Below are 18,883 nucleotides of genomic sequence, written 5' to 3'. Positions count from 1 at the left end.
CCGGCAGGGCCGCGCCCCGGGGCGGTGCAGGCGCGGCGCGGGCCCAATGGCGGCCGGGGGCGCTGCTGGCGGGGCGGGGTGGCGGCGCTGCCCGTGGCCAGCCGCCGGCAGGGCCGCGCCGGGAGCGCCCATTAAACGCCGCTCGGGGGGCCGAGGCGGGAGGCGGCGATGGCGCTGACGGCGGAGAGGCGGCGGCGGAACCTGGACAACGTGAGCGCGGCGGGCGGGCGCGGGGCCGCGGCCGCGGGGGCCCCGCCCGGGTGAGCGGCCGGGCTGCCGCTGAGGGTGGGCGCCGCCGGGCGAGCGCCTCGTGTTCCTTGCCGTCTCTTCCTTCCGCCTCCTCCTGGGTGTTTTACGTCCCGGGCGCCCGAGGCTTTTTCTGTTTCTTCCGGGGGGAGCCGCCGGCCCAGGCGCCTCCCCAGTGGCCCTTTCGGAAGTGAGGAGGCCGCCGCGGCCCCTCGCTCCCCGCGCTGCCCCTCCCCAGCCGGGTTCGGAATAACCCCGAGCTATTTGGGCCTGGTTTTTTTTTTTTTTTTAGTCTCTAATCAAGGCTGCTCGTGTGTCTCCTTCAGGTTTTCTGGTTTATTTTTCCATAGGCGGGTCCTGTCAGTGCCATCTCTGGATTATGTGCTGTTCGCTGGCATGACCACGGCGTTTTTGTGTTTGTTTGGATGTTTCTCCCCGCCCCAGCTGGAAGCCTGTGTGGGCAAGGCTTGCTGGCTGTGGCTTGTTCCTGCCTGCCCTCCTCCTTTTCCTGGTGCTGGGCTGCTGTGGAAGTTGTCACATGCTGGAAGTGGATCAGGGAGCCAAGTGGCTGAAGCTTTAACCTTGTCCTGAGCAGCAGTGCCAAACAAGTCCGTGTTTAAGGCATTTTGGCTTTTGACAGTTGTGATTTCAGCTCAGCTTAATGAAATGAAACCTGTGTTTGCTCTAGTTAGGATATTTACTAAATTGTTTTAATGTCTGCATGGGATCATCATATCCCATGCTTTAATTCCCCTCCTCTCCATTTTGTCTGTAATAATACCTATTTGAAGAGATTATGTTATCTGGTTCTTCCTAATATTGGCTGTATTTTAGGATGCAAAGATGGATTGTAGCCAGTCCTGTAGAGAAAATAGCATGGTCAAAGCTTGATAAAGCCGTGTCTGTGAAGGAGTGCCCTGATCTCTCATGGTATTGCAGAAATGGTGAACCATTTGTTCCCATGAGACAAAGGATATTGTCCTAAGGAGAATTGCTGTGTTTGTGGGAGATGTGAGCTCTTAACCCTGCTGTTGATTCTGTGATCGTAAAATGGTTTGGGTTGAAGGTTCTTTAAATATCTATTTCCAACCCCCCTGCCATGGGCAGGAACACCTTCTACTAGATCAGGTTGCTCAAAACCCCATCCAGCCTGGCCTTAAACACTTCCAGAAATGTGACATCCATAGCTTCACCAGACAACCTGTTCCAGTGTCTCTCCACCCTCATAGTAATGAATTTTTTACTGATGTGTAATCTAAAGAATAAGGCAAGATGCCTTGGCTGCTGGAGTGTTGGTCGTTGCTTTCAGAGCTTAAGATTGTACCTGGCCTGTGAAAGCAGGCAAATGAGGGAGAGAGGTTATCTTTGCTTTCTTGCTTCTGGATTTTGTATCAGTGACATAAGAGGAGTGCCAATTGTAAACATTTAGGTGTGCAGTAAAAAGGTCATCTTACCAGGCAGATATTTCAGTAAGGGTCATTTACAGTCAAAAACTGGGCTAATTAAAAGGTATCAAATAGCTGAGGGTGGTCTGTTCACACTCCTCTGTGGTAGGGCAAGTGTAGCATTCACAGTTCTAAAATAGAACTGTTTGTTGACTGAAATAACCTTTGATGACTACTTCCTTCACTGTAGGAAGTGGTCTGCAGGTGAAGTAACACTGGGGAGACAATCTACATTGTCCTCATTGACATGAAGTATAAACCTAGGTCTAATCCCTCTCTTCCTGTGCTAGTGTCTAGAAGGATGGTGTGCCTCACTTGTCTTGAGTCTTATGCTGCCTTCTCTCATGGCAAAGAGAAGTCCTCAGTTCATCAAACAGGAAATAGCCCAGAGGCCCCTGGCATGTCTGAATAGTCAGAAGTCTGGAGTGGGATGGGGTCTGTCCTTGTTTTGTTGTTCTGGGCTGTCGTTGGTATCACTGAAGAGAAGAGCTGTCAAAACTTGAGTGGAACTCTTCAGTTACTTTATCTTCTGAGGCAAGGGACGCGTAACAAGACGCTAAGAGAGAAACTGTAGCAATTTTGGCCATCATGGTGCCTGTGTACATTTCACTTAATATGTATTGAATGACCTTGTCCTGGCCTGAAAGGAGCAGGGATGCACAGCTGTGGGGCAAGTTCCTTGTCCAAGGCTTTTCCCTCCACTCATAATTAGTTTTGCCTTCTACTTAGTAAAAGATACTACATTTGAGCTGAACGTGAAGTCAAAGCCCTAATACTTGGCTCCAACATGACAAGGGTGGGCTGCATTCTCTCTAGTGTAGGTAGAGAATATCTTGCTCAGCACTTGGTAGCGTCTTCTTCCCTCTGTGTACTGCTGCTTCTGTCTTGCCCAAGTTCCAGTTTTGGTGTTTTGACATGTCAGTAGTATCAGAGGCTGAATCACTCAGAACTGTTACAGTGCAGCTTTGTTGTTGCCTCCAACTGTAGCTGGACAGAAGTAAGAACAACAAAGAGTTTTGCAGTACCTGTATAAAGTATGTGAGAGATTTTGTCACTTTTTCTACTTTTTCCTGTAAATATACTAATGCTTCTGGCATCTCTCAGGGCTGAAGCTCAGATATTTGTAATGCATTTTAAAGGCTAAAGTTCCTGAAGACTCTGTGTGATACTAGGAAGTAGATTAGTATTGGATTCCTAAGGGACTGAGTTCTCACATAAAGGTATGGTGAGAGTTTACCTAGAGTTTAAGAGCTTGTCTCAAGATATTGACCTAGTGGGGTTTTTTTCCCCCCTCAGGGCTTGATTTGCTAACAGAAAATTCCTAGACCTTTGTACTTTACTTTTAGAGCTTACCTGTTGCTATTGTTTGCCTCTCCTTCTGTTCTAGGGTTCTTTGGAAATAACACAGAGTTTGGAAGATGATCCTCTACTGGATGCACCACTCATTTCGTCTCATACATTGCATTCCCAGCTGAGGCCAAAATTTCATGCTATCCCAGCAGTTCTCCTTGCCAATTTCCTGTTGCTAATACATGTAAGTTTAAGAAGCATGATTTCCCTGAGAAAACTTGCTATCTCTCTTCTGAATCCTTACTGTTCCTGTGACAGAGTTCTGATGATATGACAGTGGATTGCATACACTGTTCCTCCAAACCAGTGAGGTCCCCTTTGCCAATACATTTTGATAGTCTATGTGTTATCAGATACTTGCTGCCTTCTCATTCTGGTTGTGACGCATCTTGTTAGGAAGAAGAGCATTTTAAATAGCAGTTCTTCTATGCTGTTGGAAATTTACTTAAGAAATAATATTACTGCTGTAGAAGTGCTATACTGGTTGTAGAGGGCTGTTAATTTTGATGCCATGCCTTCTGAGAGCAAATGTAATTTCAGAGAGAAGGTAACTAAACAAGTAAAGCTGGACTTGCTTAGGGGGTGTTGTATGGTAGTGGATGGAGAGAGAAATTAATCCAACTGTTTCTTCCTGTTCTCAGTTCTGGAGGTTAAGAGCAAAAAAGCACAAATACTGAACAGTATCTAGGCATTTGTGGGGGTTGGTAGACAGAAGCAGAGAGAATCCTGCCTAGTAATGAGTTTGTCCTTGATAAGCTGAAGAGGCTTGTCGTTGCTTGTGCGAGGCAACCAGATACGAAGAAGGAAGGCTGAAGAGCTCTGAGCCTAAGATCTGACTGAAATAGCACTTTCATGTCTTTTGGGGACATGGGTTAGCAGTGGACTTGGTAGTGTTAAGTAAATGGTGGACTTGGTGATCTTAAAGGGTCTTTTCCAACCTAGATTCTATGATTCTATAGTACCAGTGACATGAGCTATTTTAGAGCTTCATTTGATCTCAAACAAAAAATAGTGTGCCCAGTGCTCTTGAAAACATGCTCTCTGCCAGAACCACGTACCAGCCTCTAAGGTCTTTCTTTGGGCAGCTGCATAAAGCTGTTCAATGTGCTTTAGCCTTCTAATTTTAGGAGTAGATGTTTTGCGGGCCTCGTAGTAGTACCAAGAAATGCTTCTCTGGCTGTCAAGTAGACTTAAGAAAGACTTCAGCTGTTCTGCTGAATAGACTGCCAAAGTGCCCAGTGGAAACCGTGTGTCCAGCTTTATTCCCTTCCCCTACCAGAAGAACTCTGTGCCATTCCATTATAGAAGGCACTTGAAGTCTGCTATTGGTAATAGAGCAGTGAATATTTTTCTGCCAAGCCTTGGGGCTTTACTATCTACTTCCACAGCTGATGCAGCCAAATATTGGTCACCCAGATCCTAGGAAACTGCTGCCTATTCTCACCCTACCTTTTCCTCTCTCCTGCAAATGGAGAGAAGTGTGGGTGGGTGAAATGGGAAAACTTCTGTGGCATCTGTCAACACACTTTTTCACAGGTTAAGTCTCATTGCTGTTGCTGAACCTGCTTCAGTGACTAGTTGGTCCCTGGAGCAAAATGGAGAAGTATCCTTTTTTGTTGGCAAAACAGCATTATAATTGCTACCTGGGGTGGCACTGTCTCTCTCACTGAAAAGATGAATGGGGAAAACAGGCTTATTAGGTTTCTATCCCCTTTGCTTCTGCAAACATGCATTAATCTTGTGGAATGTGGAGAGAGGCCAGGCTGACTTCTGATGCACAGCCTGCCAGAGGGGTAAATGTCCTGGAGAAGTTAAGCCATCACAGTATTACGCAGTAGAGCTGTAATGCATCTCTAAAGTAATTTGTATGTAACTTGGAGTACTTTTTCTCCATCTTCTGGTGCCAAGAAATGGAGCTAGGTAGCAAAATAGCTGCTGTGGTGCAGCTGCCTAGTTACATACAAATCTGGAAGGTATGGGTAGGATATGCTGGAGGGTGGTGTGACTGGGTTTTTGAGTGCCTTTCCTTTTGCAAAGCCTTGCTTTTCTGAAGGCTTCCCATCAGGAGGCTGGAGAGCAATGTACAGACTAGAAAGGATTTCTTTATATTAATCCTGTCTTTCCTTAATCCTCTGTGTGTGTACGCATACACAAAATTGAACTTAAATACTACTCTTTGTAAGAATAACTTTTTGTATGTAAGAATATGTGAGGGGTGAAACACCTGTTATTGAACTGCCCAACAATGCAAGCAAAATATATTTAATAAATACCACTATAAATGCCAGCTTCCTGTTTCCTCTTGTATACACTATTGTGGTGGTTTAGTAGAGATGCAGTGCTAGGTCATTCTTGCTTGCATCAGTTTAATATAGCTATTTTCTGTACTGAAATGCATTCCTAACTCCTGGAAGGAGTAGAACTAAATGTGTCACTATTGCAAAATGGCAAACCAAACTGTAAACAGATCAAATAAAATATCTGAATTATTCTTAGCTTTGTAAGAAAAGAAGGTGCTAAAATAGGAAGCAAATGATAAACCTTCCTCTTGTTTGATTACTTAATCTAGCTACTTAACCTATCTCAGGATAATATGGTCTTATAGGTAATGTGGAGTACACTCCTATTTTGGTTTGGGTTTTTTTCCTTTCACCTTCTATCCTATCTGTCCTCTGTAATGTTTCTTTTAGGTATTGACGATTGTGTGAAAATGATTCCTCTTTTTGCTTCCTCCCCAGTTGCCTAACTCTGGTCCCAACCAGAGCAAGCTAAGGGCAGTTTGTCTCAAGAGTAATTAAGTCATTCTGAAAAGTTGATTTTTGTGAAGAATGTTGCTTGACAAAGTACAAAAATAGGAAATATAAGTTCAAGAGGATGGAAAGGGGGTGGCATATGGAAACAAAGGGAGCAGATGAAAATTGGGTGCTTTCCTCCATCTTCAGTTCTGATGTGCTGTTTCTGTTAGTTATGACATGCAGAACATCTGACACCTTTTTTTTAAGCTAAGTGTATTAGAACTATTAGACATTTGCAGACTTGAGGCAAATAGATTTTTTTTTTATGTTTTGTCTATAGAAGCTCTCAGTTTACTTCTGTATTGGTGGGAGTTGTTTTTCTTTACAATTCTGTTTTAAAAATATTCCTGTTCTGTAGAATGAACCAGGATGAGAAAGTATAACATTATTCTTGTTCACTAAATGAACACAGTAGAGAAAATATTTTCTGTGGAAAAACTCTATGAATATTAAGAAAGCCCTGTGTGTATACATGTACCACAGGTAGTATACATGTACCACAGGTAATATACATGTATCACAGGTAATATGCATCCACAACTTTGCCTTCTAATTGGCCAAAAGATTGCTGATGCCAAAAACTTGTAGACAAGTCTAGAACACAGGAGAAGTTATGGCATAATGGCAGTAGTCTGAAAGGATAAGTATACATACAATCTGACTATAAATGCAGTCTGACTGACAATCTGTCTGGTCATTCTGACATAAGTAAAAAGGTGAAATGGAAAAATCTGATAGTAAATACACTAAAGAATTATTAACAGTTGGCAAAGAGGCCTACTCAGTGTTAATAATTCACTTTAAGTTACTATGATGATTCACTTTTCTAATGTCAACCTGGAGACAATCTTCAATGGTTGTAGTAAGGGTGGATTTTCACTTAGGAAATGTCAATTTAAGGAAACATAGACTGTACCAATAAGATAAGAGCCTGTCCCACAGAGCAGCGTTAAGTGTAATTGAATGAGTCTAAAAAGATGGGATTTCTCTTTTATAGGAGCATGTATCAAGTTCTCCTTGAAGTAAAAAAAGCATAGTAAGGAGGGTCCAGAAATGAAATAAATTCACTATGAAGAGTTGAGGAACAGTGAAATTGACTTAGTAGAAATTCTGGGAAGGGTGACAATTACCAGCTCTGTTCTGCTGGAGACTGTCCCTCCTGGAAGTCAATCTTACTACTTAGCAATTTCAGTCATCTGTATGTTCCCAGAGTGACATGTCGTGGTTGTAGCAAGTGTCTAATGTTTTATATGTTACCTCAACTCTAATAAAATCAATTCAGAAAGTAATGCATAATGAATAAACTACATAATCCTGGTTTTGTGTTACAGGTTTTTTTCATATATAGAGCTAAATGTTGACTTGAAAGATTTTTCTTTCTTCCTTTCTCTTCCAGGTTGCTTTTGTTGTTCTAGCATTTTTAGCAGCTATGTTTTGTTCTTACCCCAATCCAAACCAAGATAAGTGCCCTGGAAACTACACTCACCCACTTAAAGTGCAGACTGTCATAATAATTGCAAAAGTAGTTCTGTGGGTTCTGCATATCTTTTTCGAACGGTATGTCCAGCACCACCACAGCAGAGTCAGAAGAAGAGGTTACTTCTCCATATACCGATCAACAAGGCATCTAAAAAGGCTTCCACTGCTGATACACGCCACAGGTTAGGTGAACTTGGGTTTTTTTCTTTATAAAGTTTTAAACTGTGACACAATAGAAGACTGAACAGTTTATATGTAATTTGTATTATATATGATGAACTTCTGAAAACCTGCCTATGAGCACTTACAAATTAAATTTTAGTCAGATGAACCTCCGGACTGATCTTTCTTGTCTGCCAGATACAGGTCGTAAGGAACTGTTTGTAGTGCAAAAATGCCCGTGCATCTAAGGTTGAGTAAAACATTTAGTCATTAGCATTTAGTCTTCAGCCATAAAATATTCAGTCAGCAAGGTCTGTGTTTGACTGCTAGTGATCTTGATTGCATATTCATTTGTTTGGGTGAATATGTGGTAAGACTGCTAGTCCTTCCAGGAAGTGTGCTGCTCTTCTCTTTCAAGCTCAGCAATTCACATAGAAACAGATGAATTGCCTGTTGCTTAACTGAATTCAGTGAAAATAGCCGATTTTCTGGTCTTCATTGGGCTCTGTGTAACATTCTGCTCTATTTCTGATTGGCTTTTTCAACTTTGTATGGACAAAAGGTGGCATATAGGAGTGATTTAACTCTATATTTTTAAGTTGCATCACTGGCAAGTTTAGCTGTAAAGTGTTGGTAAGCTAACTGGTGAAACTTTTCTACAAATCACTTCTAAATCTGAAATCCATCTAACTTAAGGGGATTTTTCCCACAAATAGCAGTGGAAAAGGGCAGAGTGATGGCTTTTACAGTATTTTGCCTCTTATAATCCTGGAGTAGATTTTTTTTCACCAGAATTAATGAGTGAAATGGTCCTGTTCTGTATAAAAACCTACCATTTTTTCCACAGAGTTCCTAAAAGTGCTAGTCAGCTTGATAAATGCACAACACTTCGGGCTGTGGCCACTAGAGAGAGCTCTGAAGACGTAGAAGTGTTTGGAGTGCAGTGACAAAAGCAAGCTACAGGAGGCTTAAGGATGTAGAAGGACTATTTCTTCGTGTTGCAGTGTAATCTGCAATACTTAGCCCTGCTTTCAGTCTTGGAGCCCAGTTCTCCCCTGCTAGACAAACTCTGGACATTTGTGAATGTTCAGGTGCAATCAGATGTGTGCTGTAGAATTTTGATCATCTCTTGTTCTGAAGGTAGTTCTTCTATTGCTGCAAGCTTCCTGCCATGGTAATGACTGCTGATACCACTTCTTTCACTAGACTGACACTGAAGGAAAGAGAAGTGCACAGTTCCCTAGCTATATGAATAGTCTTTTATAAATTTAGTACTTTACCCAGACTCTGGTTATAACATTTTTACAGGAAGGAAGAGAACATTTCACACTCAGCGTCAGAAAAGAGGGTGTATAAAGAATTAAAAATGCTTTTTAGGTCTGTAACTCAGTTTTTTTTCTCCTTGATTAATTGTACTCATTCCCATTAAACTTTCAGTAACGTTCAAGTATTAAGATAATAGCTGGGCAAGTGGAAGCCTATACAAGTAGGCTTTGAAAGGAAGGTGTTTAGGTTTTTTTGCTCTTTTAGCCTCATTTAAATATATTTTAAATCCGCTACTTGACGGAAAATACTCCCTCATTTTCAGCTGACTGATGTCATCTCTTAGGAATTGAAGGAATGGGTAAGATGGATATCATCAACAAAGCCAGAAACTGTTTAAACCCCTGTACCTGTTTTAGGTATTTCTAGTGTGTTTCTTCAACTCTTGTTTTTTAAGTCAGAAGAATCTATAAGAAAACTTATCATTGTCTACCATTACAGTCATATGCTGAATTGAAACTTTATTTTGCTACCAGCACGTATAAACTTGCATGTTAAGGAAATTAGCTGTAGGGGCAAGTATGGTATGAAATGGAAATGCATTACTGAAATGTTGCAGCATAATGCAGATACTGGGGATGAGAAAGTATTAATTTATTTTCAGTAGCTAATAAGATTAGTAAGTCTGTAAAATACATTTGTTTTCTAGGTAATACAGCCCTGCTCTTGATTCTGTCAGTGCAGCATTCCTTTCCTGATCACAGTAAGGTGTACCTGTATCTTATCCTGGGAGTCCTGAGCCTGGAGATGATTAGTTCCCTGACGTGCTTAGTGATTTACACAGGTGAGAGAGGCAAGCTTTGCCTTCTTGTGTGAGATTCATTATAGCTGGTACTCAACTGTTTTGTTTGCCCTCACTGTAGTTCACTTGGGGTGCCCCAAGGTATTTAACTGCCATTATAAATACAGAACGATTCTGTGCTTGTAGAAGGAGAACTAAGGCAAATCCAAAACAAATTGGGGAAGGTTGTCAAGCTTGATTTGGTTCCAAGGGCTGCTAAATGAAAGCTCCATGTTATCTCAAAGCTGTTAATCCAGAGAAGTGGCAATAAATGCCTAATTGTTTCCAAAAGTATGCTGTGAACAGGTTTGTCCGTTTATCAGTGTTTCTCAAATGCATGCACCACAAGCTGTGAAGCAGTAAGAGCTGGCTGGCTTAGTCAGAACTGCTTCTGGGATTTACATGTGGGGTTTGCATACCTGATCGTGTGATTGTGCCTTATCCAGCCTCGTCCTCTTTCCCTGGTCCCACCCCAAAGGCTTTGGTTTCTCTTTGACACTAGAATGGAAGATTTCTTCTAATATTTAAAAGAGACACAGGTTCTGGAAGCTGTGATTGTATCAAAACAAGATACTGCTTTATAAAACTGTGAGGCTTTGCTTTGTGCAATCACTGTTGGTTTGTAAGGTTGTCTGCTTTAGGTTTGGTGTAACTTAAGAAGACTTGGTAAAACACTTGCCTTTAAACTTTTCAAAACTATCTAAAATGTTGATAAGTAAATGCTTAGAAGAAAACTTTGGTATGTTCATAGTAATGCAATGGCACACAGAGAAATACTGCCAAGTAGTTTGTTCATCTAGGAAATAAAATCTATTCTTGACTCTTCTGCAACAGCATCAAAAATGCACCAAAAAATAAGGTCCCAGCCCTAAACTGTCCTTGTCTTACAAGTGTGCATAAGCCTGAATACTGCAGGCTTGTCAGGCTTTCCCCTGAATGGCCCAGCATGGCTCAAGTAGACTGACTGTCCTCTGGAAGAATAAAGGCAGTGATGAGGGAATGCAATCATGGCAGTCCTAGAAAACTATTCTAAGAATGCTGGAGATCATCCCTTCTTTGCATACGCATACTTACTTTCCTGGGAAACTTGGGAAATAAGAGATAAATTGTAAAACTTTAATAGAATGTCAGGAATTCCAGAGAAATGCTATTTCTAGCCCTGAGGCCTGCTGGAGCTCAAAGAACTATATTGTGTGTCTCTTACCTTGACCAAAAAGGATAAGTGCAAGAAAGATGACCTTCATAGTAGTAAGGTCTGAGCCTGTACTTCTGTAAGAACTCTCAAACTATTTTTCTGCTTATTTGTCACCAAAAGCGTATTGTTTCCTGACTTGTACTGTGCCAATTCCTGTGACCTTCAAATTCATTAACCAGTGTATACAGGGAAGTTGTGGGGTGCAGTGTTGTGCTTTCCAGCTAAAAGAGGCTTGAAGAAGGGTCCAGTGAATCCTGGAACTAAGGGGAAGAGTTGCATTGCTAGGAAGGAGTAAGGCAATGTCTTTTAGCAACAGCTACCTTATCTCCTGAGCAGCCGCAAATCAATGTAAAATTCATTCTCTAAAGCTTGGTGTACAAAATTAGGGTTAATTTTCATGTGACTTTATACCTGCTGCAAGATGAGGAAGACCTCCAGTCACCCTAGGTTGCTTTTTCCAGTGGGTAGCGTAATTTATTTTCTTGTTTTCCATCCCAATGCTTGTTGAGGTAGGCTGAGAGACTCTTTGCAGGTCTGTCTTGTCTGTAGTGGTGGGTTTTAAAGTTTTTCAACATTTTAATACCAAATTAAGTCTGTACTGAGGCAAAGCAAATGTGTTTGGCCAATTTGAAAATACCCTGAGGATCTGTAATAATAATGACATTCAGATGGGTTTTTTTCTCTCAGAGCAGACTATGTGACTGGATGGAAGCATGAAGCTTATTTAATGGGATAATTTTAAGGGCAGCTCTCTGCTGAGGTTTAGAATTCCCCTCTTCAAGGCAAGCACTTAGCAGATACTGCTAAGATAGTATCAGCTGAGCAACAATGGGGAGACTAAGGTAAATTTACACTGAAAACTACTAACCCACCCTTTTTCGTATTAGCATGTTACTCCTAAATTTTGGAGAGAAGGCAGCATCAGTTCACACATTGTTTCTGCACAGTGAAATAATTATTTAACTATTAGAATGAGACATAAATGCTTATCTGTAGAAGGTTCATGTACCTGACTTACTTTCCATTAAATAATTCTGTCCCACAAATCTAGGACTACCTGATTGTAATTCTAGATATTTCCTCTTGCTTGTTGGAGTTGTTTATGAATTGTATGGTAGTCAATGTCCTGTGAAGGACTACTGTCTTCCTTAAGATTATCTCAATGCAGGAGTGTGTGTATATAGCTGTAGGATGCAGAGGCAGAGATTCAGAAATCTACAAGGAATTGCTGTGATTGACCTATAATAGACTTGGCATATATAAATCGTTCAAGTGAGGTAAAAGTGCATGGAATGAAGTATGATACAGGCAGCTCTAAATGTCAGCTTACTATTCTAAGTTTTTTACTGCTAGGATAGGGGAGTAAAGCTTTAAAAGACTTACTAAATATATGTATTTAATTACTTTCTCACATACTTCTAATATCACTTGAATAAAAGACCAACATTCCCACAAACAACACATGTTGAGAATTCCACATCCATTCCTTTGTGGTTTTATTTGTAGAGAAATACCATAATAGAAATAACTAACCTTTGAGCCTAACTTGCAGTTAACCTCTGGAGGGTCTTAGCATTGTTTTAGCAGGGTGGCCTGTAATAAACCCCATCATAGTACTGACTTGTAAGGACACTCCTCTGCTGCAGTAGTGTGGATTTCTCACAGAGCTGGACTGTAATGTTTTTCATGGCATTAGATGTATTGTTTCACAAGCAGCCCTAACTGCAGAGTTCTGAATGCATACTCTGGATATTTTGATATTTTCTCTGAATCAGGATCTGACATTGAATGACTTTAAATATTTTCAGCTTCCTTTTCGAAATAATGCAGAGGGTGCCTACAACTTTTCCCACCCATCCCCATTCTACATCTGTTAAATTTAGCCTTAAACTTTATTCACAGGTGCCCAGGAATGACTTCTGGGTTAGATAGCCAAGACTGCTAGGTTCACAATGGCTTTCTGTAGCAAGTCTGCCCTAGTCTGAGCAGGCAAACAAGCTGCTGCTTCATTGCAGCTAGTTTAGTTAAACTAGTATTTTTTGAAGAGCTTAAACTCAGAGTTCTGAACCAGCTACCAGTACACCACTTCTTACAAATTTTTTTATGGCATGTTGCTGAATTTATGGCCTGAATTTGGAGACTGAATCTTGGTACCCTCTAAAAGGCAACTAAGGTTTCACCCTCTCTTAAGTGGCAGATTAAACTTTGCAGATGTTAAGCACCATGTTCAAGGTTCCCCATTCAGGTCTTCTAAGCAGCAGGACTGAGGGGCGTAAAAGAAGCAAACCAATGAATCAATCAACTTGCCAAACTATCACTGACTTACAATCAAAGCAATTCCAGAAATGAGTAGAAATAGATTCTGCTTTTGCTTTCCCTCTTTCCCATTCTTCAGATTCCTTTACTGTCTTTCCATCTCCTATCCTAAGGTAATCTCAGGATCATCTGTTACAGATTTTAATAGCCTAGACTTTGGTGTGAAAGCGCTTTTTTTTTCCTCACTTTCCAACTAATTTATAAAGCTTTCTTGCAGTGAAAATAAGCAACTTCAATCGTGCCAAGCCAAGACCTGACATAATTGAAGAAGAAAAGATGTATGCCTACCCTAGTCACATTACCTCAGAAGTTGGATTCAGGTAAGAATTCTGAATTCATTTTGTGCTGTGTTCAGCTATGGTATATAGGTAACACTAGTGTAATTGCATGATTTCCTGTAGACTTCCATGTAAATTGTAAACCTGTCAGCTAAACTAGAGGTGGGAATAACAGTTCTGAAGGAAACTATGCATAAGCCCCCCATTTTAGATGCACAGATGAGATGCAGCAGTCTTGTACTTTCTCCATAGTAAGTGACAATTTACTATGATACCGAAATCCTCAAACATAAGGATGGAGGTGATTTGACCATTTATGGCTGGTTCTGTGAATCTCTAATATAAATAACTGTGTTTAATCTGGTTTAGTTAATTTTATATGGGGTTTGAGGAAAGATACTGTTGTCTTACACTGTTACTTAAAGTAGGCCTACAGAAGCCTAGCTGCTTCAGCCAGTTTTTTCAGGGAAGGAAATATATTGTGGGCAGTTGATAGACAAAGAAGAAAACTTTGTAGCTCTGTTCTGTGCCAGCATTTGGACATGAGATTCTAGCAATGGATTTGGAATGCATTTTGAGTTTGGGAAGTAACTTTTTAAGGTGTGGAGGGCCTTAAGGAGTAAGGAAGGTCTCAGTGGGGCATAAAAGCTGTCTAACAGTAACTGAAACTGTCCCAGGCACCAAGACTTATTTTTTGTTTGTTCTTTGTGTACCTTCCAACTTCTCAAACATTTCCCAGTTGCTGAAATCAGTCTGGTATGACTTGACAAAAACTAGTAATTGAAAGTAACATGGATTTCTGTATAAGAATTGAATAAGAGATGTTCTACTATACGATGACTTGCTTCTATATGTGCTGCCTTCATGAAAGATTGACGAATGAGAGATGACTAATACTTTGGGACTTCCCCTGGTGCCGCAAATGCAGCATGCACATCCTTTTATGGAACTTGGAAGTAGATGTCCAGGATACAGGAAGGATTTAGAGTTGCCTTGAATTTTGATACCGTGTCTGACTTCCATTTTGATATAAAAACCATAGTGATTGCATGGTGGACCTCATTTCTTTCTCATTCATCTTCTCCCTTGAGAAATTCTCAAATGCCCAGGGAATGTGTCTGCAACAATGACCAGCTGAGGAAAAGACTCTGCTTATTTTTGATTAAAGAGTGCAAACTTCCTGTGAGAACTGATTGCAAAACCGTTATTTTAATTTAGCTCTATACAACTCTGACTCTCTTTCCCTCGAGAGTTAACATCTATTGAAAAGTGAATCCTGTCAGCCCTTCAGCTGACCTTGTTATAAGAATGTGTTTTTTGAATATCATGACCTCTGCAACCTGAGCTACTGATCAGGAGCCTTAAGTTGGTAGTGCTCATTACTGGTTAAGGTTGCGAGTTTTCTGTTTACAAAACTTGTGCTCTTTACTTTTCCCAGTTTAGCTACAGTAGGTTTTTAATTGGACCTAAGCTTTGTTCCATTCAATATCCTTCTCAGCACTTTCTAGGAACTATGAAACAGGCAGTGTTCCTCTACAAAATGCTGTAAGGCTGAAGAACAACTTTCTCAGCTCTAAGATGCTCACAAGTGTACTGAGAGGGCAGATTCCCAAGTCAGCTGAGAAGAAATAATATGTAAGGAAAGAGTAGACTACACTCAGGCATTGGTACTTCATCTTGCTGTATTTTAAAAATTCCTAATTAGATTTGACAAAATTCTGTACTTTTACAGACTTTTTTTTTCAGTTAACTGGGCTTTACTTAAATGTTGCGGTGTTACTATCAGAGTTAAAATGAGGAATATCTGAAAGTTGGATGTATTTTAAGGGGGTGGGTAGTTGTACATGATGTTGTAGATCTGAAATAGCACAATGTTTTGGTACTGATGCTGTCATGGTATGTAACAGATATTGCTGTATATAGTAGCATATCGTGTATGCTACTCCAGGTTAATCAAGGGATTTCTGTCGTAAACAGCTTATGATCTCCCACAGCTGAACAACAATACTGTGCCTGCTCAAAACAAGCTTCCTAATATGTGTGGGAAAGATTCCATGGCTTTTGCTACAGCTCTAGCATGTTGTCCATCTTGGTTTGTTAAACAGTAAGGTCCTCACTCTGTAACTGTCTAGCAGGAAATATGTAACTCAGTTGTGTATACATGACATGAAGTCCAGCCAAACTTTTTCTTCCTGCCTTCTCATGCAAAATAGAGTAAAACCTAAAGGTGTTGGAGATTGCCTCTTCCCTCAAAAATTAGTTGATGCCAGAAAAAGTGAAATTAAAGGAAACAACTGTTTAAGTATGTGTTAATTAGCTCTGACATTTCACATATTAGAAGACTGCTGTCACTTACTGAAACCCGTATTTATTTTTGTTACTTCAAGGGAAAATTCCAGTTTAGAAGAGATAGTTGAGAAGCAAGGAGATGTAATAGAGTATCTTCAGCGACACAATGCACTGCTCAGCAAGAGACTGTTGGCATTAACTTCTCAGCAAATCAAAACTTAACAGCATTTGGAAAACTGCTGCTGGAGCTCTGGAGGGGAACATGAAGTGATGTAATATCTAGACTGAGTTATACAGATGTGACTCTTCTTCAATCATCTTTCATGTTTTGAAATAGAAGTTAAGCTGGAACAATAAGCTCTGCATACACTATGGACCTATTACAACTGGACACTCTGGCTCTCTTCAAATCACCAGTTCTGGAAAAAAGTTCTGCAGCTTCAAGGATTTTTAATTCCTCATAAGTTGAAGTTGGACCTCAGTTAATGGATTAACTTTGCCCAGTTGTTGCTGTTATTTTATACTGCTGTGTAACCTTTTAAACTTCAGGCTACCAAAGTATTTTATATTTCTGGAGTACAAATTTATTGTCTAGAAAAATCTGACTCGCTAAGGGATGTATTTGCAGTTTCTATTGCTGAAGATGAGACTAGATGTGTTCTGTCACTGATTCCCTTTACTTCCAGGGAGAGAGGTTGTATACTTCAGTCATCCAATAGAGATACTTGTTTTCTAGATGCATCTCCTTTTCTCCTTTGTCAAGAAAGTGGAAAAATTTGGCATCCAACTTAGGATTATAAAAAAGTGGTGGGTGCCCTAAAAGTGCAAATCTCACATACAAGTTTGTGGTACAAAACCATGCAATGATAAGCAATTGTTCCAAGTTCTGGCTTTAAAACTTTAAGAGGGATCCTCAGGGCTGATGACTATCCCATTACTAGGAGTTTGTGTTAGTAACAAGATTCCTACTCTGCCAACTAAACTAACAGTGCAAAAATACTTGAGCATAAGCATTTCCATTGATCTAGTAACTAACTTGTGTTGAATGCTTTTAAAGGTGCTGTCAAAAATGCCTGTTACATACTTGCTCTTTGCTTTGGAACTTCAAAATATGTCAGCATCTTGATTCAAAAGCTGAAATGGTGTATGTGGGGAAGTGGAAAACAGCAGAAGACAGCAAGGTCTTTTGGAAGTTGAAGAAACAAGAATTCTTGGTTTTAATTTATGGTGAATTAAGGCTGGTGAAAGAAACATTTTGTTCTGGGTACTATTTTGTCTACCAGTGTAGACAAAGAATTATTTTAGAAGCCAATACCTCTGTGGGGATAGGGTAATCACTAATCAAAACTGGGAAGAAGACTCTCAAGAGGAGTGGTCTTGTAGTTGAATATAAGAAAGGAAAATTAATTCATCCTACTTTGGTGTTAGGGCACAACTTTAAAAGTAACTAGACTAGTGTGCAACAAATATGGGGGTTGTCTCATTCAAAGGAAAACAATGAATATTGGAGGTTTTGCTGCTATCCAACATTAGACTGTTCTCCTTAACTGTTGTTTTCTGAAAATGCAGCCAGAATTTTATAGCATACATGTAAGGAATAACGTTATTTGTTTTTAGAACTTGGGTTTTGATGTGATTGTGTATGTCAATTTATATAATTTCTATGAAAAGTAGTAAAATGTGACTGTGAAGTTCATGCACAATAAATGCAACCAAGGAAGAGTGTGAATTCTGTTATTTCTAAGCTCATGTACGTCTGGTTCCAACAGGCAATTTGTGCAGATTTTTCTGTTATGCTGAAGTTCTCACAGCAGTGTTGGCACTTAAAACTAGCAAAAACTAGCCAAACAAGGACAGCTGTGCACTTCTTTTGAAGCTTTAAGTTTAGTTTTATTCCCCTTTTTGGGTAATGTTTTTTGCATCATGCTTCAGTCTTCCCCCTCTACTTGTGTTTCTTTTCAACACAGAGAAGTAGGCTGCATAGTGTAGCAGAAGAGGTTTCCTTTGTTTGGAAGTCATTGCTCAAACCTTCCTCCTCTCTTCTCTGACTTCTCAAGGTAAACCTTGGATTAACCAGTAGTGTTGACTTCTGTGGAACATGGTAGCTGGAAAGGAAAGCAAGTGTGGTTTGCTGTGTGCAAACGTGTACATCTTTTGCCCTTTAAATGTTACCTTTCCTAAATATGCAAGTGATAACAAATGATAACTTTTAACAGCCACCCACCCCTTGCACCAGTTTTATATCTTTATCATACTCTCAACTCTCTCTTGTTTTCTTAGTATCTTTAAGCTTTTTCTTTGGGCGTGGTGGGGGCTTTTCACATTTGTATGGGCTCCAACCAGAAGCTGATAATCTTAATGACTCACCCTGAACACTTGAACCTCTGGCCATGATAGAGCTACAGCGAGCTGTCAAGTAGGAGCTGCTGCTGTGTGTGGCAGCCCCAAGCTCCTTGTCTGCACCAGATAGTCGAGGGCCAGCCTTGGCCCTGTTGGAGGCAGAAACACTCCCAAGCCCCCAGGTTCCCCTGTGCTGCCTGCCTGCATGGTGTGGCGTTGCTGGGTGCTGTGGGCCTGGGTACCTGCCTCCCCCTGGCCACCACCCTGCCCATGGCTGAGCCCCCTGCTCTACAGAAAGTGACTGCAGAGCTGCTCAGGGAGGCTGTGTGCAATCAGCTACTTGAAATGCCAAGTGAAAGGGGTGAATGGCTGTTGCTGTGCAAGGAAGATGAAGCTTAGCTGTGACCTTGCTGTGTCTGACATGCCACAGTGCTAAATTGAGCAGTGAGTCCTAATTGTTCTGGTTCTACTGCCTCCTGCTTATCAGACACCTCTGCTGCTGCAAGGTTGGCTGCTGGGGTGGCCAGTGGCATCCATCCCCAGTGCTGCAGCCTGGGAGTCTATCCCTGCAGTGTCAGCACCTGCTCATGGGCTGGACTGTACGGCTTGACGTAAAATCCATGGAGTGCTGTGCACGCAGTAAGCACTGGAGCACTAGGTCCAAGTTTCAGGTGGGAAAAAAGTACTGCTTTGTGAGCACAGGGGTTTGCACGTGCTCTGCTGCAAATCAGTGCTTTGCCAACCACCAACACAGCCCTGCTCAGGTGAGGTGTGGCAAACCTGTGACTCTGAACAGCTGAAGTGATGCTCTTTATGTAACTATAGCTGCTGAAATTAATTGATATTTGCAGGTCTTGGTAAAATCTACTGGATTACAGCTGGGG

The 18,883-nt window shown here is 41.0% G+C and overlaps 1 protein-coding gene across 1 annotated transcript; it reads left to right on the top strand.

The window, feature by feature from the left end:
• The first annotated feature begins 84 nt into the window (after positions 1-84).
• TMEM192 (transmembrane protein 192) lies at positions 85-17,388 on the top strand. Its single transcript, XM_069013624.1, has 6 exons — positions 85-210; positions 3,079-3,225; positions 7,233-7,497; positions 9,450-9,584; positions 13,310-13,412; positions 15,758-17,388. Exons 1-6 carry the CDS (start codon positions 169-171, stop codon positions 15,879-15,881), a joined length of 816 nt encoding a protein of 271 aa, XP_068869725.1. The 5' UTR covers positions 85-168; the 3' UTR covers positions 15,882-17,388.
• Positions 17,389-18,883: the final 1,495 nt, after the last annotated feature.

The sequence above is a fragment of the Aphelocoma coerulescens genome, chromosome 4 (assembly GCF_041296385.1).
Source record: "Aphelocoma coerulescens isolate FSJ_1873_10779 chromosome 4, UR_Acoe_1.0, whole genome shotgun sequence".
Taxonomy (NCBI): Eukaryota; Metazoa; Chordata; class Aves; order Passeriformes; family Corvidae; genus Aphelocoma; species Aphelocoma coerulescens.
The sequence above is the reverse complement of the archived record's forward strand: the minus strand, read 5'-3'. Positions and strand labels throughout refer to the sequence as shown.

What these genes read in the sequence shown, in the direction of transcription:
- TMEM192 (XM_069013624.1), top strand. Translation starts at nt 169, where the DNA reads ATGGCGCTGACGGCGGAGAGGCGGCGGCGGAACCTGGACAAC. An exon ending in ACTGCTGATACACGCCACAG is followed by an intron (nt 7,498 to 9,449) that starts GTTAGGTGAACT and finishes TTTGTTTTCTAG; the next exon opens with GTAATACAGCCCTGCTCTTG. An exon ending in ACCTCAGAAGTTGGATTCAG is followed by an intron (nt 13,413 to 15,757) that starts GTAAGAATTCTG and finishes TGTTACTTCAAG; the next exon opens with GGAAAATTCCAGTTTAGAAG.